The sequence below is a fragment of the Mugil cephalus genome, chromosome 3, assembly GCF_022458985.1.
Source record: "Mugil cephalus isolate CIBA_MC_2020 chromosome 3, CIBA_Mcephalus_1.1, whole genome shotgun sequence".
Classification (NCBI taxonomy): Eukaryota; Metazoa; Chordata; class Actinopteri; order Mugiliformes; family Mugilidae; genus Mugil; species Mugil cephalus.
This window is the reverse complement of record NC_061772.1, coordinates 22812158-22839956: the sequence shown is the minus strand read 5'-3', so window position 1 is coordinate 22839956 and position 27799 is coordinate 22812158. Positions and strand designations below refer to the sequence as shown.

General features: G+C 43.1%; 1 protein-coding gene across 2 annotated transcripts in view; it reads right to left on the bottom strand.

The window, feature by feature from the left end:
• The window catches only part of fbn1 (fibrillin 1), a 59259-nt gene extending 32063 nt beyond the window's left edge, over positions 1 to 27196 (bottom strand). Inside the window, exons 1-27 of one of the 2 annotated variants that reach the window (XM_047580049.1) lie at positions 26912 to 27196; positions 26408 to 26728; positions 24510 to 24592; positions 23421 to 23519; positions 22444 to 22539; positions 20446 to 20541; positions 13241 to 13438; positions 12259 to 12384; positions 10783 to 10908; positions 9533 to 9685; positions 9179 to 9409; positions 8457 to 8603; positions 8248 to 8367; positions 8034 to 8159; positions 6995 to 7117; positions 5911 to 6033; positions 4840 to 4992; positions 4317 to 4370; positions 4051 to 4176; positions 3832 to 3957; positions 3588 to 3707; positions 2638 to 2775; positions 2506 to 2556; positions 2286 to 2411; positions 1970 to 2197; positions 1758 to 1883; positions 132 to 260 (exon numbers count right to left, since the gene is read on the bottom strand). In XM_047580049.1, the coding sequence (XP_047436005.1) occupies positions 132 to 260; positions 1758 to 1883; positions 1970 to 2197; positions 2286 to 2411; positions 2506 to 2556; positions 2638 to 2775; positions 3588 to 3707; positions 3832 to 3957; positions 4051 to 4176; positions 4317 to 4370; positions 4840 to 4992; positions 5911 to 6033; positions 6995 to 7117; positions 8034 to 8159; positions 8248 to 8367; positions 8457 to 8603; positions 9179 to 9409; positions 9533 to 9685; positions 10783 to 10908; positions 12259 to 12384; positions 13241 to 13438; positions 20446 to 20541; positions 22444 to 22539; positions 23421 to 23519; positions 24510 to 24592; positions 26408 to 26598 (3415 nt within the window). In that variant the 5' untranslated portion in view covers positions 26599 to 26728; positions 26912 to 27196. Of the gene's footprint in view, positions 1 to 131; positions 261 to 1757; positions 1884 to 1969; positions 2198 to 2285; positions 2412 to 2505; positions 2557 to 2637; positions 2776 to 3587; positions 3708 to 3831; positions 3958 to 4050; positions 4177 to 4316; positions 4371 to 4839; positions 4993 to 5910; positions 6034 to 6994; positions 7118 to 8033; positions 8160 to 8247; positions 8368 to 8456; positions 8604 to 9178; positions 9410 to 9532; positions 9686 to 10782; positions 10909 to 12258; positions 12385 to 13240; positions 13439 to 20445; positions 20542 to 21558; positions 21960 to 22443; positions 22540 to 23420; positions 23520 to 24509; positions 24593 to 26407; positions 26729 to 26911 lie in introns of those variants that run through there. The other variant, XM_047580050.1, reaches the window with a different exon arrangement.
• Positions 27197 to 27799: the final 603 nt, after the last annotated feature.

The following is a 27799-nucleotide window of genomic DNA, read 5'->3' as shown; positions in this document are numbered from 1 at the left end:
CGGACTAAATGATTTCACATGAAGCAGCGCTGTCTCTGCACATCACTGGACCAAATCATCTGAGGCCGCAGAGGTCACTCGCCGTATATTTACTGTGTGCAGGTGTTGCTGTGTGTGGATTCATTACTCACCCATGCAGTTCTTCATCATCATGAAGCCACTCTCATAACCTTTGAAGCACTCGCACTCAAAATCTCCCGGTGTGTTGACACACGTGCCCTGTCCACATAGATCTGGAGAGATGTGGCACTCGTCGATGTCTGCCATGAAGGAATGCGACAGCAAGTTAGACTTAAGACAGCACCAATAACAACTACTACAGAGAAAGTCTTTACTGCAAAAAAATATATATATATCTGAAGATTAGAGCTGTGCAAACAAAAGATAAAAGTCCAAAATATTAAGCTAAAGGTTACTACATGAAAGAACGACCATAAAAAGTGATTAAGAGGTAAGTTTAAGGATGATTTAAGAAGCTTTAGCTCTTCAAGCAGATTCTTCTTAAGTCTCAAGGGTCGCTCCCTTCATCTCAGTCATCCGAGGTTAAAAGGTCCCAGATATCATTAAATTACTAGAAGCCTGTAAATTATTTCAGAATAAAGAACTGGCACTGGGATTTAAAGCTAAAGTGATGTGTGCACATTTCAACAGAGCACTAATGTAGCTAACCAGTCTACAGGGACCAGCTCCAACAAGTCCAAAGCAGCCAAACCCCCATTAGACTGAATGAGCTGAATGTAGGCAATGGCTCCACGCCTCTTTACTGTAATTAGTGTTGGCAGAGGGATTCAGAAATGGGGGGGTGCTGATGAAGAGTGGCTAGACTTGCAGAGACACAGTGGAGCTCCAGCATTGTTGTAGCTGATGCTGAGCAAACATTCCTGTCAAAAAATAGAAGCTAAATTTGTGTCAGCCGCAAGGTCGTCTGCAAAATTTGATCTTCTTATTCCTGAACCTTGGTAGTCAGTAAAGTAGCAATTGTAGAGTTTATGAAGTGTAACTTGTTGCACTCACAATTATGCTCTATGTTCATTAACGTTTCATCTGTCACCCACTTGTTTATATCCATCACTATTTCCTCCTGAGATCTGAGCTTTTGTTTGGTATGCATTTTTAATTTCTCTATTTGTCTTTATTTGGGATTAGTAAAAACTAAGCATGGTCTTTGAATCAGAAGTTGTTTTCGGAAAAAATGATGTCCTCATGTGTGGACACAGGGATGATTTTAATCAATATTATAATAAAGTCACAAATATGTAACAAAATACAACATGCCAATTTTCATGTCTGAATGTTGCTGTAAAAAAGCAGAATTGCAAATAATGAAGTGACAATGTCCTCAATTGAGTACTTGCTAATTAGCATAGTTATAGCTTGTTACTGTTGATAGAATTTGCGTGTCACATTAAACTAGAAACATCAATAAGCATAAGTACCAAAATTTCAACTGTAAAATTTGATGAGGTTTTGGACTTTGTCCACTCCTGTTACATGATCAGTTGCAGAATGAATCCACTGCTATCATGTTTTTACACCAACTAGTACCTAGTTATAAGGATAAAAGATTAAATGAAGCAGAATAAGCTGCCACAAAACTGGAACTTAATATAGCCATATGAGGATGCAAGGTCTCAGGAGGTTAAAATACATAAAACAAGGGACCTCGTGTTTAGGAGCCAGAACAGCAGACACTTCTACTCAAAAGATGAATAAATTATTTAATATTTGGTGATTCATTTCTTTGCCAACTAACTCACCAGTGCAGTTCCTCTCATCGGAGTCCAGAGCATAACCGTTATCACAGCGACACCGGAAGCTGCCAATGGTGTTTCTGCACCGCCCATTGGAGCACAGGGTGTTAATCATCCTGCATTCGTTTATATCTACGGCACAGAGAAGAGGGATAAATTCAGGTAAGAGAGCGCTGATGAATCAACAGCTTTGGAGAGGCCGTGAGCCGGTGCAATACCTTTAAGGAAGGGTCGGCCATTGAGGAAGTCGCCCCTGTGTGAGAAGCCTGGGCCTCGAGGACAAAGCTGTGCATACAGTGGAGTTCCTCTTTCCGGACATTCGTCGCATTCAGGGCCCCAGGCCACTCCGACTGAGCAGCAGCAAGCATCCACGCGGTGCTTCCCTGGGATAGGAGCCCCACAGCGCTCGTCCTCATGGGTGAGGTAACAGTGCTCCGTACGCAGGTCTGAAAGGCACATCAGATTTAACATGTATTTAATTATAAATACATGAGGTTGGCGTGGACTATTAAAACATTAAAATGGAGCACTTGCCAATGCACATCCTGCCACTGACATCCACGGTCATCCCCGGGGGGCACTGGCAGAAAAAGGATCCAGGTGTGTTCATGCACTTCCCATTGATGCACACTCCAGGAAACACTTGACACTCATCCACATCTGACGGACAAAATGGCAAAGCATCACCACCGATACGCTCGGTCTCAAAATATATTCAAATAAAAATCAAAGTCAACAGCAAAGCAGCCCTCACCTTCGCAGACATTTCCTTTAACTCTGGCAAAGCCTTTGCCACAAAACGGATCTGAAACAGGAGAAGATACAAAATAAATTACCGGTCGAAACAGTTATCTGATAAACATTAAAACATTAAAGGATCGATTACCTTTTTCACATTTGGCGCAAGGGCTGTTCCAGGCTTCTCCCAGTGTGGCGCAGCAGTGAGACTTCAGGGTCGCCCCATTGATGTTGACCTCACAGCGGTTGTTAACTATTTTCAGCCAGCAGGTGCTCTTTGTTGTCTCTGAAATGGACTTCACAAGTTACTACACAATCCACTGTGAAATGCAATGACGTGGCTGGTTAGCGCATGTAATTCAACACCACATACTGTATCTAATTCTTACATCTTACATCCAGTCAACGTCTTTCATTGTTCGGCCAACGAGAAGTCGAGATTTCACTGGGCTTCCTATCTCAGCTTCAGCTACAACATTTAAACTTGTTTTTTTGCCTCAAATTTGTTTTGTCATTATGTTATAAAAATCCCTCAACTGTCCCATCTTTTAACTTAGCATGAAAAAGTAGGACAGATGCTTATTATTTTTAAATTAAGTTAATCAAGTTTTATTATGTAATGCTATTAACTAATGAATAAATCCATTACGCTAAATGAATAAATGCCATTAGACCAAAAATATCCAAAATCACATGTTCCAAATAAAAACCTAAACTCCCCACCAGTCGTTTAGCACAGAAGAAGCTACTTGGATGATGGTGAAACATCAACCAAAAAAGACCAGGTGCCTTCAAGTCAGTGCTCCTCCATCCATATTATTACACCTTATTTATCCTTCCTTCCTCATTTTATTTTTTTATCTTACACCTATTTTTCTTTCTACTAGTTCATTTCAAGAGTGTTTTTTTATGTGCAACTGAGCTGCTGTGAACAAACAATAAGTCTAAGTACAAGTCTAAGATTTGCTTTTTGGTAATACCTCATTACGTGGTTGACTGAGATCCATCATAGACATATGAGTTTGAGTAAATTTCCCTTGTGGATAAATAAAGTCTATCTAAGTTTAAATGTTATACCACAGCACGATGCTCACTTACCTATACACTCCAGCCCCGTGCTGTCCAACGAACTGCCCATTGAGCACAGACACACAAAGGACCCTTGGCTGTTCACACAGTCTCCATTAACACAGGGGCTAGAGTCACATTCATTCACATCTGGTTGAGGAAGAAAAAAAATCATAAATGTCAGATTATTTTTATTTTTCCTCAAACTGACCACCACAGACTCAGCAAACACTGAGATGAGACACTGAACAAACAGAGCGAAAGCGTCTCTGACCCTCGCAGACGTCTGTCTCGGGATCGAAGCGATATCCTTTGGGACACTGACAGCTGAAACTCCCTGGCGTATTTCTGCACAGACCGTTTTCACACAGCAGTCTGTTCATGAAACACTCATCAATATCTGAGGAACAGCACAGACACAGAGACGCGGGGTGACTTTTAAATTCAAGGCAGAAACTTTCAAGAGGAGGGTGTTAAGGAGCAGTTCGCCCACCGATACAGTTCTTGCCCGTGAGGTCCACCTCAAAGCCTTCGTTGCAGGTGCACTTGTACGTCCTCAGCATGTTCTCGCACACTCCATTCTGGCAGATGTCGGGGTCGAGGGCGCACTCGTTAATATCTGAGAAAGTAAAGAGCAACCAGTCGAGCACTGAGCACAGAAAAACCTCGAGGCAATAACTTCAACTGAGGGGTTTGGTTTCTCTGTGGTCGGCGTTTGAAAACCAACGCGACACATTCAGAGGAGCTTGTGTGCATTACCTCTTCCATCGCCGGTTATGCCAGTGCCACTGGGACACAGGACCAGGAATTCAGCTGCAACAAAAACACACAAACACCACAGTTTGGTTGATAAAAGGAGAAAATATCACCTTTGCCAAAATCGAAGAAATCTCAAAGCGTACATTTAATACCATGTCATTACCCACGTACACGCTTTCTCATTTAGGCTGGATGTATATAAAACCGTCTCTTAATGTGGCGCGGCTCTGGCGCCTTTTGATATAGGAACTTTAATTGGCAGGACTAATGAGAAGTGACTGGATGACGTTTGTGTGTTTTCGCACGAACGCGAAGGCTGTCAATGACTCCTGACTGCGGGCGTCTCACGAGCACCGTTCTGTCAGTTCTGAAATCCAAGCTGGAGACACGGTTTTTCATCTGGTCCTCCCAACTTTGACAGGTATGTTTTGCATTAACCGCAGGCTTTGTGCGCCTGTGTGCGTCAAGCAGCGGGAGGTGGCTCAATATGTGTAAAGGGTGGAGTGATTTCAATTTGCCGTACCAGAGCTTTGTGGTGGGCAGGGTTGGCAGGGCTCTCCGTAGGCGTACTCTGTGCTGGCGCAGCAGCACTCCGACTTGGTCACAGCTCCAAATAAAGGCCTAACGCACTGCCCTCGCTTGTAGCCGCCATAACACGAACTGCGCATATGTGTGTCTGTTTCGGACAAAAACAAGACAGCGTGAGTGTTATTAGAGACAGAGATGAGGGAAGAGATCGCTCCAGACGGAACAAAAGGAGGGAGAAGGAGAAAGGGAGGCAAGAGTCAGCAACTCCAGTAAACAACAACACTGGCAAAACAATCGGTTCGTTCTCTCTTCATTACATCCAGGGATTTGAGGCATTCCCCTGCACTGATATCATCCTGACGAATACTCACCCAGACCGAACAACAGCATTTCAACACGTCCCACACAATACATTAAAAAAAAAAAAAAAAGTCATTTGGGGAAATGCTGGAATGTTGAAAATAGAGGCACAAGCAAATCTGCTCTCAGAGTGCCACTCCAGGAGACCGGAGCAGAAGGAGGCGGTGAAACAATAATCAGTACTGATCCAACACATGACCATTAACGATACGGGATTAGAAGAGGTTACAAGCACGAGATTCTGATGAAGTTTATTAAGATGCGTTCAGCATGTGTGCCTTGTTGTGGTTAACCTGGTAAACATTAAGGTTGAGGAAATGAACGTTCCTAAAAGTAAACTCACTATGAGCTTCCAGTTAAGTTGAAAGGTGATGCAAGGATGGACAGCTCACCTGCTTTTAAGTATAGGACGCATCTAAGTATGTGTGACTTTTCTAAAAGTCTAAGGATGTGCTTGCAAGGAACTATTAATAGTACCAAAACCAACTCGTAGAACTTCTTGGACAAAGATGAATAACACTATGTGAGACAAAAGAAAAAAAAGTCGAAGCCAGACTAGTTCATAAAGAGAGTGTTTGTGTTGCCGTCAGTGAGCCCTGGATTAAAAAGTGCATGGTTCTCTATCTACCTTAACCTAAAGCAGGGTTTTTGAAGACCACAGTGAGATTGCTGTTTGCCATAGCACTCCTGAAAATGATTCACTCACCTACGCAGACACGTCCATCCAGGCCCACGGCCATTCCAGCCATGCACTCACAGCGGAAGGATCCCTCTGTGTTGACGCAGTGGCCATTCATGCACATGCCTTGAGTCTCACATTCGTCAATGTCTGTAAAAAACACACATTACAGCAAAATCAGAAGAACTGGTTAAAGTGACGCCTCCTCTTAAAAACAGTTTGTCCTGAATCTTGTCCCCAGGTTCACTGAGTCAACTCGCTGACAAGATGCATTCAAAGCTGTTGCACTATTTACGACCTCAACTATAAAGCTTTCCTCTCCTCCCTCTTTATCTCCTCATTGCATTAGAGTTACGACGATGAGTGTTAACAATGATATGGCATGCACACATAACTCTGTGCTTATGTATATGTGTGTCTGTGTCTGTGTTCTGTTTGGGTGTGTTGGGGGACAGGCACACTGCAGGGAAGAGATGATGAGGCCCCGGGGCCCCTTTAGACTACACATATCATTAACGACTGCATACATCAGCACACGTCACCCACACCCTGCTCTCCTGTTTATTCTCTTATGACTTAACCAGGTCACTGTCTCTGAGATCAAATGTCTGCATCTGAAGCCATGTGCAACGAAGCGGCTGCAGCTTTAAGTTAAGACTGTTCTTTATGTGGCATTTGTTGGCTGGTAAATATTTAGTGTAAGTATATTTGCTTAACACTTACAGCACATCTAATGTTCATTGTAATATCTGAGAGAATACTGTCACGTGCAGTAATGAACCTTACATTATCTGGCAGAATCTGTAGAATACCGTTTCGTCTCCTTTCTCTTTGTACCAGACACGTTTAGGGAGGGCTGTCTGCTAGAATCTCAAAATAGGCGGACCCCAGCTATCCACATGTCCAGCTGGCCTGCCAGGAGGCTAAGGGATTTTTCCAAGGCTTTTAGGGGGATTTTTTGCCCCGTCTGCTAAGACTCACATAACTACTAATGTGCCAGGGAGGTAGTCACCTTCCAAGCTAGCTGAAAATGCAGGTCAAAAGAATAAGCGTCTCAAAATGAGTGTCCTTCTGCTGAGAAGACAATCCGCGAGCTTTCTGACAAACATACCTACACACATGCGTCCGCTGGTGTCCAGCAGGAAGCCGGGTTTACAGATGCATTTGAAGCTGCCATCTTCATTGATACACAGTCCATTGAGGCACATGTTCCTGATCAGACACTCATCCTGGTCTGTGGACGAACAGAAATGATCACATTGGTAGGAATGCATTGGACAGCCCCAACTATACGTCTCAAATAACCGGACAAGTTGCTGTCCATCCAGACTGGAGACTTTCAAGGAATTTAATAAAAGTTTTGGGTTGTTAGGTTCATCCTAACCTTCACCCATCAAATTGTAATCATTTCATCCTTTAGTCCGAGCGGATGCTTCTGCCAAATCTGAGGAAATTCCTTCAAAGGATTCCAGAGATATTGCGTTCATGATGTGAATTAATGGATGGCCAAAAACTGTGTCTTTTGAGGCCGTAGTGACCACGACCTTTGACCCGTGAACAATAAATTCTGTCCATTCTTAAGCCCAGGTCAACATTTCTGCTAAAACCGAAGAAATTCCCTCAAGTCAAATTCCCTAAATATTATTTATTTACAAGACTGGGCCCAACAGATGGACGCATTCAAGCACCACCAGCTCAGAGGACACTTAATAAACAGGAAACAAGTAAATTAGGACTAAAAGTTTTTCTTGATCTATCCGGCTGGCACTATTATGACATAGTACATTTTTTATAATACTAGAGAAAAAGCTTTGGGAACTTGAGGTTACTGGTACAAATCCCATGTATGCCTGAGTGTGCTCAGTTGCATGGGTTAAAGGCAGGGAAGAATTTGCTTTATGGGTGCATACAGTATATGTATGCCCAGTGAAGCTGGTTTAATATTTTGCAGTTAATGATCTAAAACACACAAAACCACACTGACTGAAAATCCTGCTCATTGTGGTGCATACTTCCAACCGGCATTGGTACAGTGTTAAATTACCACCCCCAACAGATCCACACCCCATTAAACATAAACATCACACAACGAAAGCTACTCTTTAAATGTGCATCAACTCTATAAATGCAGATGTCAGAACTTATCAGACCTTGACAGTTTTTGCCATCTAGTGAAATTTCAAATCCAGCATTGCAGACACAGTGGAAGCTGCCTTCAGTGTTCACACAGCGGCCGTTGTTGCAGATACGACCATTGGCCACGCACTCGTCCAGATCTGGCAGAAACAAATGGGCAGCAGAATCAAGACATAAATACTCTCAACTCGTGTGTTTAATGTGGGTGCAAGTGTGTATATGTGTGACCTCGGCACTCTGTCCTGGTTGCGGTGGACTGGAATCCAGCAGGACACTGACAGATGTAAGACCCAGGGGTGTTCACACACTCTCCATGTGCACACGGGCCTTTCTCACATTCATCATCGTCTAAAGAGCAAACACAAATCTCAAAAAAAAAAAAAACTTGTCCGAGTCTCTTAAAGCTTCAGGAAACTTGGCTTTTACTCAGAACTTACCAATGCACTCTCCCCTTCCGTCCAGTCTGAACCCCATGTTGCATTCACACCGATATCCGACGCCTGACATCGGGATACACCTGCCATTCAGGCAGAGGTTGCGGTAGGCCTGGCACATGTTGGTGATATTCTGAGTTTGGATGATCACTGGAAACAAAAGAAACAACCGCACAAATATATTGTTAATATGTGATAAAATTAAAGGAATTTCAGTTTGATATCTTTATTTCTAAGATATGTTGTTAACAGAACATGTAGGGATGCTGATAAAGCATGTACAAGCTAAGCAGGAAAAGCAACGTCCCATCTGCCTGCAAAACTGTAATTTCATAAGCATGGAGACTTCCATTACGGTACCTATCTTCGCACTGAATTTGCACTGGATTAAGAATTGGCATGGCCCACTTCCTCTCCAAAAAATGCTTATTCTTCTCAAGGCCTAACAAATAGCAAAATAGTTCCTTGGAAAAGTTTACTGCAGAAGATTTTACTCAAGGCTTGTGTGTTTATATTCCCCTTCTCTGAAAGTTCTCCATCATTACATGTAGCTCATTAGTTCAACGGGGCATGCTGTTGTTGTTCAAAACTGAGATTTCGATGGCGAGATTATCGGAAGGTTCAAAGCTACGCATCCACTTAGTGAGAACAGAATGTATGAGTTAAATTAAATGCTGTCTCATTTGCACATGTGAACTAAACACAAGCAGAAAGAAGGGACATACCCGGTGGAGGAGGCTGTACAGGTGTTTGTACTGGATAATGTCCTGGAATTGGCTGGCCTGGTATTTGAACAGGGACCTGGCCTGGTACGTGGCCTGGAACCTGGATTGGGATATGACCAGGAATCACCCTGGGTACCTGCCCAGGAGTTTGACCAGGATAAGGAACTGGGTAGATGCCAGGCAGGTCAGGACTCCCATCCGGTATCTGAATGCACAGTTTCTGATGCTCTTCTAAAGTAGCATGTGTAAAATAAAAAATGAAATGTGTGAGCAGCTTTGCGTTGAGACATGGCGCCACATTCATCACTCATAAATTGTGATAATTCAAAGGCACGTGAAGATAAGCTACTCCACCTGTTCCTTGAATGGGGCACATTTCGGGGGTGGATCCATCGGACCAGCAGCGTCCACTGTCACAGCAGCACTGAATTTTGGTCAACAGCTGCGAGTTTTGGTTGGCGCAGCGCCCGTTCACCAGACTAGTGTAGCAGTACCCACCGCGGGCATCTGTGGGAAACAGCACCGCGTAATTTCACTCAAACTAACCATGCTATATGGACTATAGCATATGTTGTCCGGATGTTAAACAACTTGGCCGGAGCACAATAAAAAAAAAAAAAGTAGTTGTTGCTTCGGATTTTCCATCATGTGGAAGATGGGAGCCATTTCCAATTGTCATCCGTTCCAATTTATGGGAACCATTCCTGCATCCTGCAGTTTCTGGCACTGTGCACCAGCATGACTCGCACTCAGGTTCTCTATTAACATAAATATATCATGTCTTGTTTCACACCCAGTCCATCAAACGTATTCACACGAGTAATTGACAAGCACCACGACTGATTTCTTAGTTAACTTAGGCACGCACAGAGTTGGCTGTTAAAACAGTTTGGCCCTAAGAGGGATATAAAAGTAGTGTCACTACATGGGAAACAGACTAACAGACTTGGGTGCATTAGTTTTCTGGAACAAAAAACTCAGACATTCCTTCCTCACAAACATCATCTCCTGGGGGGTAAAGTGAGTCTGAGTTTGCATATGTTTGTGTTTGCGTGCATGCACATGTGGTTGCGTGCACATACATAGATAGCTCAAATGTGCTATTGTGACCCACATATTTCTCTGGTCTGTTTTGGTTGAGTTGAACTAGGGAGTGTCGCTGCGTGATCATGACTATGTGCAAAAGTGCGATTATCAACCCTTTTAAGAGGTGGACTGTTCAACGTCAGTTTGCATGGACTAACAAACAGATGCACATTATTTTAACTTATTCCACGTGCACTTCTGAGCTATTGAGGATTTCACCCAGCTTTTCTCGTCAAGTGCTCTTCGTAGTTTGAGGAGAATATAGCTCATTGTTGTGGAACCAGAAACAAGCAAGTGACTACTGACCTAAATTCTACCAGCTGGAACGTTGGACAGATTTCAGTTCTTTCTGCTCTCAGTTTCAGGCATAAAAGGAGAAGGAATCAAAGTAGGGCGGAAAAGGAAAGAGAATGAAGCAGCACCTTTTCTTCTTAACTGCTTTGTCCCATATTTTACCGATCCAATGCATCTGATTTTCCTTTGGAGAGGCATGACAGCCAGTATGAGAGGAGACTCACCTATACATCTGGACCCATCCACAGAAGTGTAATATCCCTGGGGACACTTGCAGAAGTAGCTGCCAATGGTATTAGAGCATTCACCCACACTGCAAAGACCTGGAATGTTTGAACACTCGTCTAGATCTGCAGAGAGGAGAGAGAGGATTGTATTGTAACCATACTCTCGCTGCAACCTAACAAACTGCAAACTAACTTGAAACGTGAATGTACTACAGCACATGTTGGCACGGACAAAGGAACTAAAGCATTGTCACAGGATATTAAATCCAGGGGGCCTATGTAGCCGCTCTTCTGTTTACACAGTTAACCACCAAGTGCACATCATCAGGCACAAAGTCTGTTAAGAAATGCAGTGTAACTTAGACCCGCTCGAAATGTCTTTTATACAGTCCAGAAGTTTTCCGGCAATTATTTCTGGGCATAAAATAGCACATATTTTACGCTGCGACCGAGCGCCAGAAAATCTTGCTCAGTCTGTTTCACCAGAGTTTAACTCGGTCTGGAGATTGTCATATTCATGTCATAATGAGCTGATATGTATTCACAGGCTAGCCGTGGGCCTTTATTTGTGGGAGAGCAGAAGTGACGCTGAGAGAAGGTTTTTATTAAACGTTTTCTTTTTAGTCTCAGCGGCCAAGAAAGCAAGAAAAGATTATGATTTAATTGTTCTTTAAATCAGTCAGATGATGATAACTAGGATCCCCAGCTTAGAGAAAAGTGTCCTTTCAGAATTACATGGCAACATCTGTTCTTTGACTTGTGTGTATTGACATATTTGGCACAGGAGCTGGTTTAAATCAAGACTATTTAACCTTTGCTAAACAGCAGCCATGTTGGCTACAAGTGAGAGTAATACTAAACGCTGAGCTACTCATATTCATTTAGCTAAAATGAGAAAATGAAGCACTGTGGAGAGGAGTCATTGGTCATAGAAGTGACTCAGTGATTTGTGTTATAGATCAAATTTAGTTACATTACTTACAATTTAACTTACATTAGCCATAATAAAGTACGTACCACGCCAGACCACATAAAGTTGTAACAGCGCAACGCTTCAACAGATTCAATGAACGAGCTCATGAATTCAGCTTTTCATTTGAAAGGGAAACAGGTTATTTCTTCAGTAGTTAACATTGTCTGTCTTTAAATCACATATCAGAAGAAAAAAAAAAACCCACTTCATCTCACATCAGCATTTCCTTCAGACCTCACCATTAAATGTTACACCAAATTACAGAAAGAAACCTGAATGCTGCTTTGGTTTAATTAAACTTATTTCAAGGGAAGGGCAGAATGTGGCTTATGTGTGGTCTTTACCCACAACGTAATAATTAGAAAACCAAGACTGAGGTGAAGTTAACCACATCCAAACAGACGTCGCTCTTAATTCTCCCAACTTTTCGGAAACCTTCACAATATATATATATTTTTTGTTTCATTCAAGCAGAAACACGGAAAGAGATTCGCTCTTACCTTCGCATTTCTGCGAGACCTCGTTGAACTTGTGCCCAGCTGGACATTTACATTCAAATGATCCCACTGTGTTGATGCAGTTTCCTCCTTGACAGATGCCAGGGATGGCCTGGCACTCGTCCACGTCTGTACACGCAGAACATAGAATTAATACACACCCAAACGCACGCACACACATACTGGCTAATATTACCACACAAATCTGCACACACACTGAAGCAAATGGAAGGAAACTGGTTTAAAAAGCCAGATCAACAGAGTGACAAGAGAAAAGAGGGACAAGAATGTCTTCTGCAGGAGGAACAGAATTAAAGCCATGTTGAACAAGGTAAAGATGGCTGTGTTTCACTGGCTAATGTATGCAAAGATACGGATGACGTCAATGGAGAGTCAAGCATCGGGAAGCTGTCACTTTGTGCGTTATGCTGATGACTAAATTAAATTCATTTAATGAATTTGACAGATTCAAACGCGGGGCTCAGGCTGGAAACCTGCAGGCGGCTGTGACCTGATGCCGTCTCAGAGCACTCCATGTTCCTCTGGGCCCTGGCTCAGGTCCGCCTCCCCTGCAGAGGTTCTGATGTTGTTGGGTCTGGAGCAGGCAGACGCGGGGCCGTCTTACCAGAAATGAGCTCTCCCACGTGGCACCGCCACTGACCCGTGTTACTGACTCTGACAGTCCCACCACAGCGGGTGTCTGCAGGCATTCCACACACATGTGGGAGGCACTGCCACCCACCCCAATTTAACCCAATTAGACCTAATCCTCCGGAGAGGGGATGGTGGGCACAGATGAGGGGGATGACGGAGGGAGAGGGGTGAAAGCAGGCAAGAACGGAGAAGGAGTTAAAACAGGCAAAAAAAAAAAAAAAAGGGTAGAAGCAGTTTATTCATAGGGGGAGAGAGGGGAGGGAAAGTGACGGAGAAAAACAAAGATCCAAAAACAGAAAAAGAGACAGACACACTGAGGAACAGACTTTACCTTGGCAGGCCCCGGTGCGGTGGTTTGGTATGAACCCTCGTCGGCAGGGGTGAGGCTGGGCCGGGCACATCTCACAGGGGTGACCCCACGCCCGTCCGACAGTGGCGCAGCACAGAGTCTTTGTGCACACAATGCCTGTGAGCTGGCCTTGACACATCTGGTTATTCACCGAGGCAAAGCATGGCCCAGTGCGGTAGTCTGCGAATGCACGCGGTTCGTTAGCGAAAGATTGCGGATAAAAAGAAAGCTGAATGACATCTGCAGCACATTTACATTATATAGTCTGGGATGAAAGGGCTGCAGAGAGGACAGTAACACCCCATAAAGAATGCATTGTCTGTTCCCGGCATTTTAATCGCTCTGGCTCTCAGGTGTGTGAAGGCGAAAAAAAGCAGCGAAGTAGGAAAGGGATCTGGTAAAACTTTTAAAGTTGTGTGGGCGGCTGTGGAAAGTAACGGACGCGAGCAAGGACACCCAGACAATGAAAACCCAATCAGCTGCACATATATTATACTCCACGGTCATTTACTTTTTAGCTGCGTTTTATTGTGTGTGTTTGCTGCTCAGTAATATTTTTTACGGGATCAGGAGCATAGGTCATCCCTCAGGCAGGGCGCGTCAAAGTAGCCAGAGTAGGTGATTTCCACACTGGCTTCGACAGCCTAGAATTAAACCTAAATAGCTTATAATCGTTCTGAGAGTGTAAAGAAAGTCCCTCCATCAAGATTCCTCTTCTCTCCTCCCCTTCAATCCAATGAAAACCTCAGCTCCTTGAACCTACTGCTTGCACGCATCCATCCCCTCACTTCATTTCCCTCCAAACACCACTCCCTAGCTGCAAACTCCCCACTGACTTTACAGAACCGTTTAATCTTATCAGGTGAAGGACTGGATGTTGAAACAGAGATAGGGACGGGGAGAAAGAGAGCGAGAGAAAATCGCATCACTCCCAAAAGAAATCTGGACGCGGTCCAACGGCAAAAATCATTTCCACATTTCACAGCAGACAACAGACAGCGAGAGGAAAGAGGGAGACCGGTTCCAACAGCGCAGTCGTTTAAAACAAACGAGACATTGTGCGTTTCCCGTGTGGACCGGGGCCCAGCCCAGGCCCATCACGTGCACCACAGCCTCCACCGTCTCTCTGCCTCTGGCTCCAACGCTGTATGAAACAGAACTGGGTCATCTCTCTTTCTCCTTCTCACTCCCTCCTGCTCGGACTCCAGTGGAGACCAAATGCTTTCGATTCTTTGTCTATTTCTTCTTCCAACACGAGGAAGAAAATGACTACATACGTTTTACATTGTTTACTTGAGCATTTCCTTCTTTCGCAACTTCCACACCGCAACATTCCAGACGAAGGTAAAGTACACCAATCAGCCACAACATTAAAACCACCGACAGGAGAAGTAAATAACACTGAACACCTTGTGACAATTCAATGTTCTACTGGGAAATTTTTGGACCTGGGTTTTGTGTGGATGTTACTTAGACATGGAGCACCCCCTTAGACCAGACCAGGGACCCCCGGTCCATAGCAATGACACTTTAGGAACAACTAAAAAACAAAAAACATGAAAAACAGCACAAGGTGTTGACCTCCAAGGTCCCAAACTGATCAAGAATCTGTGGGATGATCCACAAAGGCGCCTCCCCTGAACCCACTGGACCCAAAGACCCCCACTAACAAAATCCTGTTGCCAACCACTACAGGACACAGAAGTCCCAATGTCCGTTCTCTGATGAGTCACAACTGTTTTTGAAGGCACAAACGAGACCTTCGCAATGTTAGGAAGGTGGTCACAATGTTCTGCCTAATCAGTGTATAGTTACTGCTTATTACTTGTTGATACATCGAGATAAAATTATACTTTGTACCATAATTACAACAAGAAATTTCAGTAACATCTGGATGAGTTGCATCATTTAAGGACTCATTCAACAGTGCGGAAAATAGGGTTATTCACCTTCTTACTAAGAATTCGATGAGGAATATTGACGTCACTCTGGCGAATGTACAACTGAAGTCAAAGTCCAGTTGATGACTAAAAACAGTCAGCCTGCTTCTGACCGAACCTCAGTCCGTCCTGAACAGCCCTGCACATAACACGCCGTAAAAGTGCAACCTGCTGTCTTCACACTTCATTTTAGTGCTGCTAATTAGTCAGCTTTAAAGGTGCAGGTAGGTAGGTTTTATCATCTTGGGACAGACCCAGGAAGTCTCCTGTTTCTGGCTTCTGGCTTCATGTTTAACAGTCAGAAAGGAGAGAGTGACTGGATAAAGGAAAAACAATGGATCTGAGGAGAGCGTTTGATGGATGTGAGCAGAGGAGGAAGACCCACATGTTAGGGCCGCTTGATCCCCTCTTAATAGGTTTCATGGCATGGAGAGCGGAGATAGGTCAGCAGATTTGAGGTTTCTGGAAGTGGAACGCGGCACCAGCTTAAGAGCTATAGCATGCGCCGGTGGTTTTAAACCAATTCTGTACTTTAGCGATAACCACTAAAGAGAAGCCAGTGCTGCGTTTTGAACCAGCTGCAGGAGAGATAAGGCAGACGGATTCCTACAAACAGAGAATTGCAATAATTGAGGCGAGAAGAAAGAAAAGCAATCTGCAGATCTTTGCTGACAGGAAATCGTTTTATTTTGCTTAATCAGGGATGAAAGAAGCTGACAAGAGTGGTATCATTATTCACATCGAAACACTATGCACTCCTAAATGATTTTGATGGAGTGCTTGTTTTTAAGTCGCTATTGACGAATCCAGCTAATGAAGTGCTATTTACACTGATTTCCTGGTAAATCCAAACTCTAAAACGCTATTAAGATGAAATAACTCACAAAATTACTTTTTCTTCAATGTTATTCCAGACACAGGGGAATAATATTGTGCACGTTAAACCATCAAATCTGATTTTATAGGGATTTTAAGGCAAGAGACCAGCTGCCCGCTATCTTCTACATCTCATGAAGTGCCTTAACCTATAACAACAAAGCAACATGTCGTGTATGACACAAGTTATTACAGGAGCTAAGGAAAAGTTTTAACATGGCGCCACCATAATCTCGAAGAACGTTTCACCAGATTAAGGTTTATGTCTTATTACTGTCAAGATGCCACACATAAATCATCCAACATAATACCTGGTCATTACAGATCTTAGCAGAGGAGCGCAAGCATGAAATCGAATAAATACAAGTGCGGCACTTAGACCAGTCAGCTGAGGTAAACAGGGAGAGGCAGACAGCTGTAGAGTGAAAATGGTGTCATTTCATCCGTCATCTCACTGTTTCTCTGTGAGCCGCATACATCTGGGGGATCCACCCATGTCCTGTACATCTGGGAGTAATCGCACGTGTTCACACACAAATGAACTCGAAACGCACACACAGAGCCTCGGCCGATGTCCCAGCCCCTCATCCCCAGTCTAGCCAGCAATGACCTCAAAACACTAAAACCTGCACACAAACCTGCAAAAGTGTTGTTTTTGCTTAACCGCTCTGCATCGGGAGCCCCTGATTCGGGATCGAAATATGGGAGTGGAGAGGAATTAAAGCTCTTTGTCAAGGTGCAGTTTTTTTTTTTGTTTTTTTTATAGCACAATAGAAATGCTGGCTTCCTCAATGACCAGAGGGTTTATGCACAACAACACTCTCGGTGCGGACAGACAGGCGGGAAGTCCGCTGGGAAGTGGGTCAGAAGAGTTTCCTGGATTAAGTCCAAAATGTTTGTACACACACGCACTCGCACACGTCAAATATGTCCACCTCTTTCTCGAATTTCCCATGCTGACCGTGCTCCTTAGATAAACCTCACACGCCTTTACGTTTAATAATTCGTATGCAGGTGTAGTATCTGCCTTGTGCACATGTTTGTGTGATTTGGGTGGGTTTCCACGCATGTGTTACTGGGTCTTTTATCTGGGTGGGGTCTTCCCTAATGGCCTGTCAGCAGATTTCTCCATCCTCCCAGGACTCACAAGTTGAGCACACACTTAACACATACACACACACACACACACACACTTGGATATCTATTTACCGAGGTTTGCTCTGGGATATAACGGAGCCTGATAGGGGAAAGTCTGAGAGGCATTAATAGACAAGAGAGCCCCTCAGCTGACTGACTAGCTTCCCTGTTGTGCTCTGGCTGTTGAATTTTTGACTCCGCAACTCACGTGTTCAGGGCCAGTCTTTCCCCACCATCCCAAGTCTGCTCAGTGGCGTCATACCATAAGCTCAACTTTACTGCCCCGTAGCTAAATGACTCGGCAGCAGGAGCACAGAGCGCCACATGCAATCAGCAGCGGAGTACGGCTGGATCCCATCAATTCCCGCATTGCGAGCCAAATCACATTTGCAACCAACAAAGAACACGTTGATGTACCAGGCTGCGTTTCCGCTGCAGTCAGCTGTGTCACCACAAGTCAGCAGATCACCAGTCACTTTGGCAGCTCAAAGTCACTCAGCCCTGGAGTAGTGATGTCTTCACGTTGAGGCCTGGTAGCCCCAGTCTATTTCAACATCCAAGAAAAATCTTTTGACTCTCAATGCAGCTACTTCCCCCCCCTGGTCGAATCACATGTCTGTGGAAACCTCGTGTTCTCGTTAATGTGATAAGATCGAGCCATAATGGGGAAAGGTTCTGTAAATTGCATTAAAAACTGCGTGGGGTGCGTGTACACATGTACTTTACCCATGTGCTTGTGTTTCTGTGAGAGCACGATGTCTTTTCCCTTGGGAGGCGATGAATCTCAGCCAAGGAAATTCCACTGAAAGCAACTTAACCCAAAATGCCACCGTATCCATCAGCCTGCATTCTCTCCCTCTCTTGATGTAATCCAAGATGAGGGGCCAAAAAACATATGCATCTAGTGGACTCAAAAAGCACATTAGATCAATCCACTGAGAACTATTTGGATTAAAAAGTAAAGCTGACAAATAGGAACAACTTTCTTAATTTTCATTTGCTGAATTTAACATGATTCTTGCAATAATCCTGTGTTCCCTAATTTTTTCTGATTCTGATTACCAACATCACATCTTCAAATGGCGCATTTTGACTAATCAACAGTTTAAAACTAAAAATATTCAATTGAGAGTAACACAAACCAGACAAGGCAGCAGCACATTCTGTCTTCTAAGGACTTTTTAGAGCATGTACAGTTTCCATCCATCCATTATCTTTTTGCAGGGGGGGCTGTGCCAGCTGACACTGGGCAAGAACTGGGTACATTCTATTCATTCTGGACAAGTCGCCAGTCCAGTCTATTACGGGGCTGACACTGGTATCAATACCATGTATGAGAACTTCTTACATGGGTATTTCGAACTTGACAAGTTTGAGTCTGAAATATAGACTCTGGAGGATGGGAGGACGGAGGACGTCCATTCTCTGATTTAGAACAGCAGTGGACTTCATCACGCCGGTGAAATGCATTCTGGGATACCTATCTGTCCCAAGTTCACACATGTTTCCTTCCGATGCGTCATCAATAACAAATACACTGCCAGTCAAAAAGTTTCAGAACAGCATCAGTATCCTCTGGAATAGTTGGTCAGAGCTTCATCCTACAGCAAGATAATGACCCAAAACTTTAGCCCAAGCTACACCAGAACTACCTCAGGATAAAAACAAGATGGAAAGCTTGAGAACATGGAGTGGACCATGGCCCAGTCTCCAGACTTTAAAACTATGGAGATGGTGAACTGGACAGAAGAGTGAAGCAAAGCATCCTACAACTTCGCAACAAAATTGGGGAAAAAAACTCTGAAAAATATTTGATTTCCATTTTAGAAAGAAAGAATCGTATTCACATGTTAAATCAGCCAAAGATGGAGTCAAAAGTTTAGAATATATTTTGGGTTATATATTGATTCCACGATTTTTATTTTTTTTTTAACTGCAGTTGTTTATTTGGTCTATACTTTCAATTCAGAGAAAAATAAGAAATTAAACTACATATATTTCAATAAAATAAAGAAAGAAATATTGGAGTGCTCTAAAACTTTTTACCAGCAGTGTACATATGCTCATGCATACTTGGTCAGTTGCATACTTCTAACTGGAACAGTAGTGAGTGATGCCAACCAAAACCACACCATGCACCGGGCAGTTCAGGTAAATCCAAACTTCAAATAGTTTCAGCCCAATACGCTGATTTAACAGGAACGAACGGAGACAGTTCAGAGGCACACGCAACAAAGAAATACGACCGCTTCGCACAAACAAAGTCGCATATTACCAGAGGAGACAAGACAATACCAAATCACCAAGCAGCTGACAGTGAGTCTGCAGTTTGCATTCTCTTCACCTTACACGACAAAATCAAAGTTTTAAAACCAGATGTGTTCATGTGGTTTCATATTTCTTTCACAACACCAGAAAGTTTCTGAGATTCCTGAAAAGTACACATATCTAGGGGATGATGTGTCCTGAAAGCAAAAAAAAAAAAAAAAAACTTAATCTGAATTCCACAACAGTCTTGCATACTTTCTGGCGAAAACCTCAACAGGAAGGCATCAAGAGACCAAAGTCACAACACGTAGCAGTGTAGTTCGACAGATAATCATCAGGCAACCAGGTAGTTCTTTATAGTTGCAAATCTGTTGCCAGAGCCAATTGACAAGCATGGCCTCGTTAAAAGGGATGTTACTAATTAAGAGCTCGGCTGCCAATCCAAATATTAGTTTTACTAGGTCAACACTTTGACCTTTAAAGGTCACTACAGATGCAACACAAACCATACACACACGCCTGCATGCGTGCACATTTAACTTAAACACAACCAAGACTGCCCACTGTTTGCGTGTGCTTGTATACTTTGGAGGCTTTCTCATATGTGCCAGAGCGCAACCACAGGAGGTTGGGAGGTCTTCGGTTAACAAACAGCACACATTTACAAAGACGTTACATTCCCCAGAGCATCATTTCAGAGCAGATGTGGAAAATAATGGTCACTTCTTCGCTCAAGCTTGACATGCAAATATTCCACAACAAACCACATTCCTGGAGCTGGTGGCATGACTAAGCAGGAGTCACACAAAAAAAAAAAATAAAAACAACCACCATTCAGCATCGCGTCATGTTTTCGCAAAAGCGGTTGAAAAAGTTGGAAACCGCTTTTCGGCAGCAGCGATCGGAGACAGCGTGATGTAAGATGAGAGAAAGAAACGCTGAGCAATGGAGTGTGGCGCTAGTTACCTCTCTCACACTGAGCCCCAGTGAATCCGTAGGTGCACACACATCTGTTGGGAGCCACGCATCTTCCTCCATTTAGACAGCCATTCTCACAAACCGCTGGAGACGAGGAAGGGAGATAAACAAACAATAACATCACATCTACAAACAGTACCATGAACAACAAATCATTTAAAAATGATTTTTTTTTTTGTTTGGGATCAACCAGACCTGCCATGGATAAAAGCTAAAGTTTGGACACATTAACTTTTTCAATTTTCGGGTAAAGCCGAAAGTGAAAACACACAAAATACTGGTAACGGTCTTTCGGTAGAAAACTGTTTGGTAGAAACTAGTTCATCTCCATCTTGTTCATATTTTCTTCCAAATAAGGTTGGCTAACTTGAGGCCTTTGGGATATCTGATCATCTGGCTGATAGATTTTACTGCCCTCAAGAGAGATTTTCAGACTGTTTCTTTCTTTTACTTTTTTTTTTTTTCCAAAATATTGATTTATTGTTAACAGTGGGGAATTTCACCAAAAATAACTAATTTAAATATTAATGGGTCTGTTTAGGGCTTTGAGCTAAATGCTAAAGCTAGCTTGGCAAGTGGTTAGGTTAGTTAGTGTGTTCTCGAGGCAAGTCTTTAAACGGACATCATTATTATTATTCACGACTTCGTAGATGAAACTTTTCGGTAAGGTTACGAGCTTACGAGTCGGAACACGTTTGATATTTCCAGAAATTAATTGCATCGGGGTTTCATCGTGATCTCACTGGTTTTATATGTCTGAGGAAAATGTGGATAAAAAACAGAAATTTTGGCAGAATATTTGTGGGCACGGCTTCCCATGCCATAACCACAAGATGACAAGTTTAATTTATCAATGATAATGGTAACATGCTGGTGTTTATCACAGTGTAGGGTTGTTCGCCATTTTCACCATCTTAGTTTAATTTAACGCCGAACGGATCGCCGGTGATCCGTTAATGCACGCGGTTTTGGAAGAACCGTTACTCACGATGGTTTGCGCTATTGACAGTATCCTGTAAGTGTGGCTAAATATTGGAATGTTGTAATTTTGTCTGAAAGACCTTCGTAATATCTCAAGAGTATTACTAATTTCTTTTTTACCAACAAATTATTCCAAACAAACTCTTCCCGAGTCTCTCCGGTCCTGCGCCGTTCCCTAACCAGTGACTTTATGTCCCCAACTGCAGCCAACGGCAGGCAGCGGTGCGTCATCATTACCGTAATGGCAGCTTTTTTTTCAGATGGCGTAACTTCCCCGTGTTCAGCCACAAGTTGGATTTTGTCCATCGGTGAATTACGGTAATGTGAATACCGCAAGTTTTTTTTTAGCATTTTTTTTTTTTTTAGGTTTTAAAGTATAAAGCAAATATGTACAGATGTGAAGAAAATGAGAGGAAGCAGAAGATATTTTAACCCTAAAGCAGATTCCAAAATTATGATGATAACATTCAAGTTTTATATGTTAACTTTAACCCTTTATAGAGGACTCATTGAAATTCTAAATTTCAACCATTGGGTGTTATCGTAGGGCATAAGAAGAATATTTTACATTTGATTTAGAAAATGTAGAAAATCAAGATGAATGAATTTAGCCATATATGGTGTTTTGCCCTTCAGTGAAGAAATGAAAACATGTATTTAGACCATTAGGACATAAGTGCTGATTCAGACACATTATCGTACACATTACCCCATTAGACAACATTAAGGCATTGTCATTGTGGTATCTAATAAAGCAGATATGCTCAGTGTTCATGCAGAGGTGGACCTTGCAGACCACATTCGACAGAGAATGCTTCCTCGAAAACCAAATGCTTCTAAACCGCACTGAGAGTCACACAGACGCAATTTAAAATGTGTGTTGAGGTTTAAAAATGTGGTTCTTCGCTCCATAAAGGGTTACACTTTATATGTAGGACCTCACTTAGTCCCCTGAGGGGGGACAATAAAGTCTCACTAACGAAGTTTGCCCACATTAATCCTTACGTTGTCCACAGTGATTTCCCACGTAGCCCTTCTGACACAGACAGTTGTCCTCTGCACACGTTCCGCCATTCATACACCGGATGTTACAGTGCTGGACTGTGGACCAAACAGAAAGACACACGCACACAGACAGAAAGACAGACAGACAGACAGACCAAAGTTGGAGTTAAAAGAGAAGCAATAAACACTTCAGATTCGATTTACGCGAGAAACTGTCTCCCTTTGAGTTGTGTGTCTTGAAAGCTATGCTCACATATAATTTCCTTTAAATTTATAATGCGCAAACAGAGCGTATACTGGGTTGAAGTGCTATGGGCTGCAGGAGAGCAACATGGAGGAGATGTTGACTATGGACATCTTCCAAAGAACACACACGCCCAGTGGACCCGCACACATGTACACACATGTACACACAGACACACACACAACAACAATCCACGAAACTGGCTGCTATTTGCAACAACGTGATTGCAACATACGTGCATGTATATCAATGGCTGGGATCTTGGGGCAATCTCGGGGGAAGTTTTCAGGGCCAAGTGTCTATTGGTGTTCGCACCGTGCCAGTTAGTTCATTATCACAAGCAAGCAACACGTGGATTATTTCTACATCTAAAAAAAATTGTATTCACTTAAATTCTCTTTCCTTTTTTCCCCCAGAGAACATTGTATGAAGAGACTGCATATTTTCTATCGTTCATCATTGCGGCTCCTTCTCATCCTAGTTATTGGGTCGTGAAATGTTTTTCCTCAGACTACAGACCCTTTGTTAATAAAAAATGTGATGACAGGGGTGTGGTCTTCGACGTGCTGTCCCGAAAAACATCTAGTTTCAACATTCTCCTGTTTGCACAAGTCATACCATTACTATGTTTATCTATTGGCCGAATAGCAGTTAAACTTCACCTATGCACACTTCATAATAAAAGACACAACAGCCCTTCAAAGGAGCTGGGAAAGAGGAGGCGCTGAATGACCTGATTTGGAGCCACAGGATGGTGCGATCTGGCCGTTGGGACAGGTGCACATGTTGGGTCTGGAGCAGAAGCCATCTCCACATGCACTCCGGCAGATTGCTGCAAATAGAAACATGAAACTCGATTAAAAAAAAAAAAAAAAGATGTCAGGTGCAAGGCAGAATAATGGTGCTACATTCACATAGCTGCAGTGGGGTTTGTTTTTTAGAGAAAGGATATAATCTGGCGCAGCTTAGGCTATGATCTAGACCTCATACTGAATCCTCATCTACAATATTTAAAAAACCCAAACAGACCACAATCCAAAATGAGCCAAATGTTCCTTTTTACCATCATCATAGTTACGTTATGGAAGCCCTTTTGGCACTGTTTCACAGAGCTATTTTCTTCTTTGAGTTTTGTTGCCATAAATGTGTACCAGTGTGTGTTTTCGGTCTGCACATTTCTTCTCTTTCCCACAGGCTTTTGTTGGCATGGTCCGCTGGCCCCAGCTCCCATCAGGTAGAGTCCAGCCACTGACCCCTACTCCCCGAACCCCACTGCTAAACAATGTCATTAGAGCTGTGACCGGCACGCAGCCAACCGACCAGTCCCAAACAGCAATCACACAACTCTACAGTGTCTCAAACCTTCCCGTCTACTGAAGGAGAGGCGGACGGAGATCACGAAGAATGAAAAAATAAACCTGAAAAACAATCTACTTCACAGAATAACAAAGTAATTGACCAAACTAATGACCAATTTCCAGTTATTATGATATTGGCTCAAACACCTTTAAACAAGGCAATGGAAATAATTGCAATATTAGGCTGGCACCTGAGAAGATAAATGAGTTCCATGAGGTCCTCAATCGGAGAACATAAAACGAATAATTAAAAACCTCTCCATCTTAGAGATAAAGTCATTGTTGCTATTTTGAATTAGTTTGCATTATTTTTTGCACATGTGTTTACAGCATACTGATCATTTGCAGCTGAGGTTTTGTCCCATATTGGTTTGCAGTCTAAGTTTAACTTAATATTCAGGGACTTAGCAGCACTGAACGCACAAGGAGGAGAGCGACTTGATAGTAACGGAGGCAGTACTCACGAACGATGCACTGGTTTCCTCCAGTCAGAGTCTTCCAGCCTGGGCAGCAGTAGGCGTTGTTCCTTGAACCACACACATTCGGTCTGTGGAAGATATTGTATCAAAAGGTCACATTCCATGTCTCGAGTCAAGTCTGTTTTATTTTCAACTAAAAATATCTAATAGTCTAATATAAATTAGACTCTCAATTGATTTCTGCTGATTACTGGTCGCCATATTGTGGCTACAAACGTCTCGTACCTTCATCAAAAGCAGCAAGAATAAGCGACTCTTCGTCTGGGTCCTGTTACCCAAGCAGGGTCTCAAAATCGCTCATTTCCATGTCAGTGTTAATCCTTTAACGTTGTTTGGGTTACCAAACACACAAAGTCTCTAAAAACGCTACAATTACGTTTGCACAGTCCCCGCAAGTAAGCCATAAAATGTACAACTGTTTTCTAAAAACATCTTGTGCAATAACAGCGCACATTTCTCCTTCTTGAGTACGCCAGAGGTTCCCAAGCATTTTTTTGTTTTGTTTGTTTGTTTTTTACTTGTGACCACATCACGAGCAGAAAACCCTACTTACGACCCTCATCACGAGCTGTTCGATATGATTTGTCTTCGATATGACCAGCCCCTGAATAGCTGGAACTAGTGTTTCACAAGACAGTGGCAGATTTTATGGGATAATTTCTCAGCACTGCAGCTATTTAATTAACCTTTAGAGTCTTTTGTGCAATTATTGCGAAACAATACTCTGATGTCTTGCAGGGATCTTGCTGTGGTTGCTGGGCGCAGCCTGGCATATGCTTCTCAGTGAAGAAGACGCTTTCCGCGTGTCTGGAGAAATCTGATGCACCTGTCAGAAATATTTCGCTTGACATGAAAGTGAACATCTGGGCCACCGCGCCACCGACGAGTCAGAAACGAGCCAACGTGCTCTGTGTGGACTCGTAATCACCTGCTGGGCGTAAACCGACCCCAGGAGTCGGCGTACACACTCCGCCGTGTTGATCAAAACCCATCAGCGATGTGAATGATGAAGCCGCATGGATGTTTGAAACAGTGGTAAGCCAGCGCAACGCGCAGTGTGTGAGCCTGCGTGTACTTCCTGCCTCTGAATCCAGATGTTCCAACAGATTAACTTAAAGCATGTCAAATAAAAATGCCTGAGGAGAATGCTCATAGAGTTGTCTACTGTGTGACCTTGATCAGCTGTTTGCTGTCATCACTGGACACAGATGTTCTTTCTTTTCTTTATTGCTTTCCTTCTGTCTGTCTTTTTCTTTTCTGCCTCCCCTCTCTTCTCCTCTCACACAACCTCTCCAGCAGTGGCCCACTGTGTACAGCTGCAGATGAGATTTATCCACAACCGGGGTGTGGTGTTTTTGGCTAGAAGGAGGTTCAGGCTGTTAGTCTCTCTCTCTCTCTCTCTCTCTCTCTCTCTCTCTCTCTCTCTCTCTCCCTCTCTCCCCCTCTCTCTCTCTCTCTGACACAGCCACACACGACCAATGGCCTCCTTTGTTTGGATGTAATTTATTATTGCAGTCAGCAGGAATGTGATATTCTTGCCAGCATTTAATTACTAAACTTTGCTCCAAACTTCCCATCACAGACAATGTCACTCCACTCATGGGTCTAGGTCTGCTTTATTTAAACACACACACACACACACACACACACACACGCAGTATTTGTGCAGGAGCAGAAATTTATATGAGAAGAGCAGACACCTGTTGAAAGTGCAATAATAAACCAGCGCACTAACGAATATGCACATTTTCTGGAAAGTTGTTGGTTAGCACGTGATGCGTGAAGAGAAGAAAAGAAAAGAAAAGAAAAGAAAAAAGAAAAGAAAAGAAAAGAAAAGAAAAGAAAAAAGGAAAAGCTTCTGTTCATAAATGGGGCACCATTACCCTCTGAGGACGTCCGTCCCTCCCCTCCTCTTAGCCCTGCTGGCTCTGGTGTCGGTCTGTCTGGTCACCTCATCGGTGTCCCCGGTGTCCACCACCTCTTCAGCGTCTCCGAGCTCGCCACAGAGCGACAGCAGGGCCACCAGAGCCACGGCCAACTGCAGCAGCCGTCCTCCACGCGTACTGTCCGGCATATCCACGCTCAAGCGCACAACTCCAGTGCACGGCAGAACAATAATAATAATAATAAAAATAATAATAATAATAATAAATCTCCTTAACTAGTTTGCCAGCCTCTTGGACCTCTGTAGTCTGGAGTCAAAGCTGCAAAACAATAAAAAAAAGAAAAGAAAAAAAAAGAAAAGAAAGGAAAAAGTAAGAGGAGGAGGAAAGAAATGCTGCGCACAAAATAAAACCAACTGCTAAACTGTTTCTAGTGATTGTGTTTCCATTGTGAAGTTAGAGAATCCATGATCACATGCCAAATCAACTGAGTCGTTACTTTACCTTGTCTCCCGACCAGGAGATTCGCTTGGGACTCGACAGAGGACCGCTTCACTTTCTGCTTGCAGGTACTGCTGAATAAACGTTTCAGAAGAAAGCTGCGGAGAAGAGGAAAAGTCACTCAAACCTTTCGCTGAGTCGCTATAATTAGATGCGCATTGTAACTTTTTTGGAGTCTGCCCGTGCGCATCCAGCGGAGTGTGTTGATTTTGCACACAGATAAGTCAGAGGAGCTGATGCATTCCAGAGGATGAGAATGGCAAAACTCACTGCAGAGCTCTTTCCTCATCCCTGCTCAGCTCAACTTTCCCCAAAACTTTTTTTTCTCCCCCTTGCGTGCCTTACTCTCGCGATACAAAAGCTTTGAGTTCAAAAATGCGCTCATAGCCTTTTGCATTGCAGTTACTCCAGAAAGGCTTGGAAGAAGAAGACACTTAGCCTATGAGCATTTTTAAATAATAAATAAGATAGGATGATCACATCCATTTAATTCTCTAAAAACATAATACGCTTGTTAAAAATTGTATAATTTGCCTGATATTATATATTGAAAAACAAATACTTTGTCAGACCGGCTTATCATAATTCTTTTGAATGGATTTTGAAATAATGGTTCTCCCTCAGAAACGAGTAAGGTCTTTAAGCCCAGCTGTTTTCCAGAGATTTGTCATTGGTTTGAATTTCCTCTAGATCCACAGTTGAGGTTTTCAAGCACCTAACCCTCAAACCTAACCCACCTAACCCTCCCCTCTGCAGCCAGAATAGAAAAGATATTTTATCTGGAGATATATCTCTCATCATTTGTTGTTAGGACCTCAATGCACTCTCCAGTGTTTTTCCGTAAGTGACTTATAAATAGAGACACTTCAGTTCACAGCATCCCCAAAAATG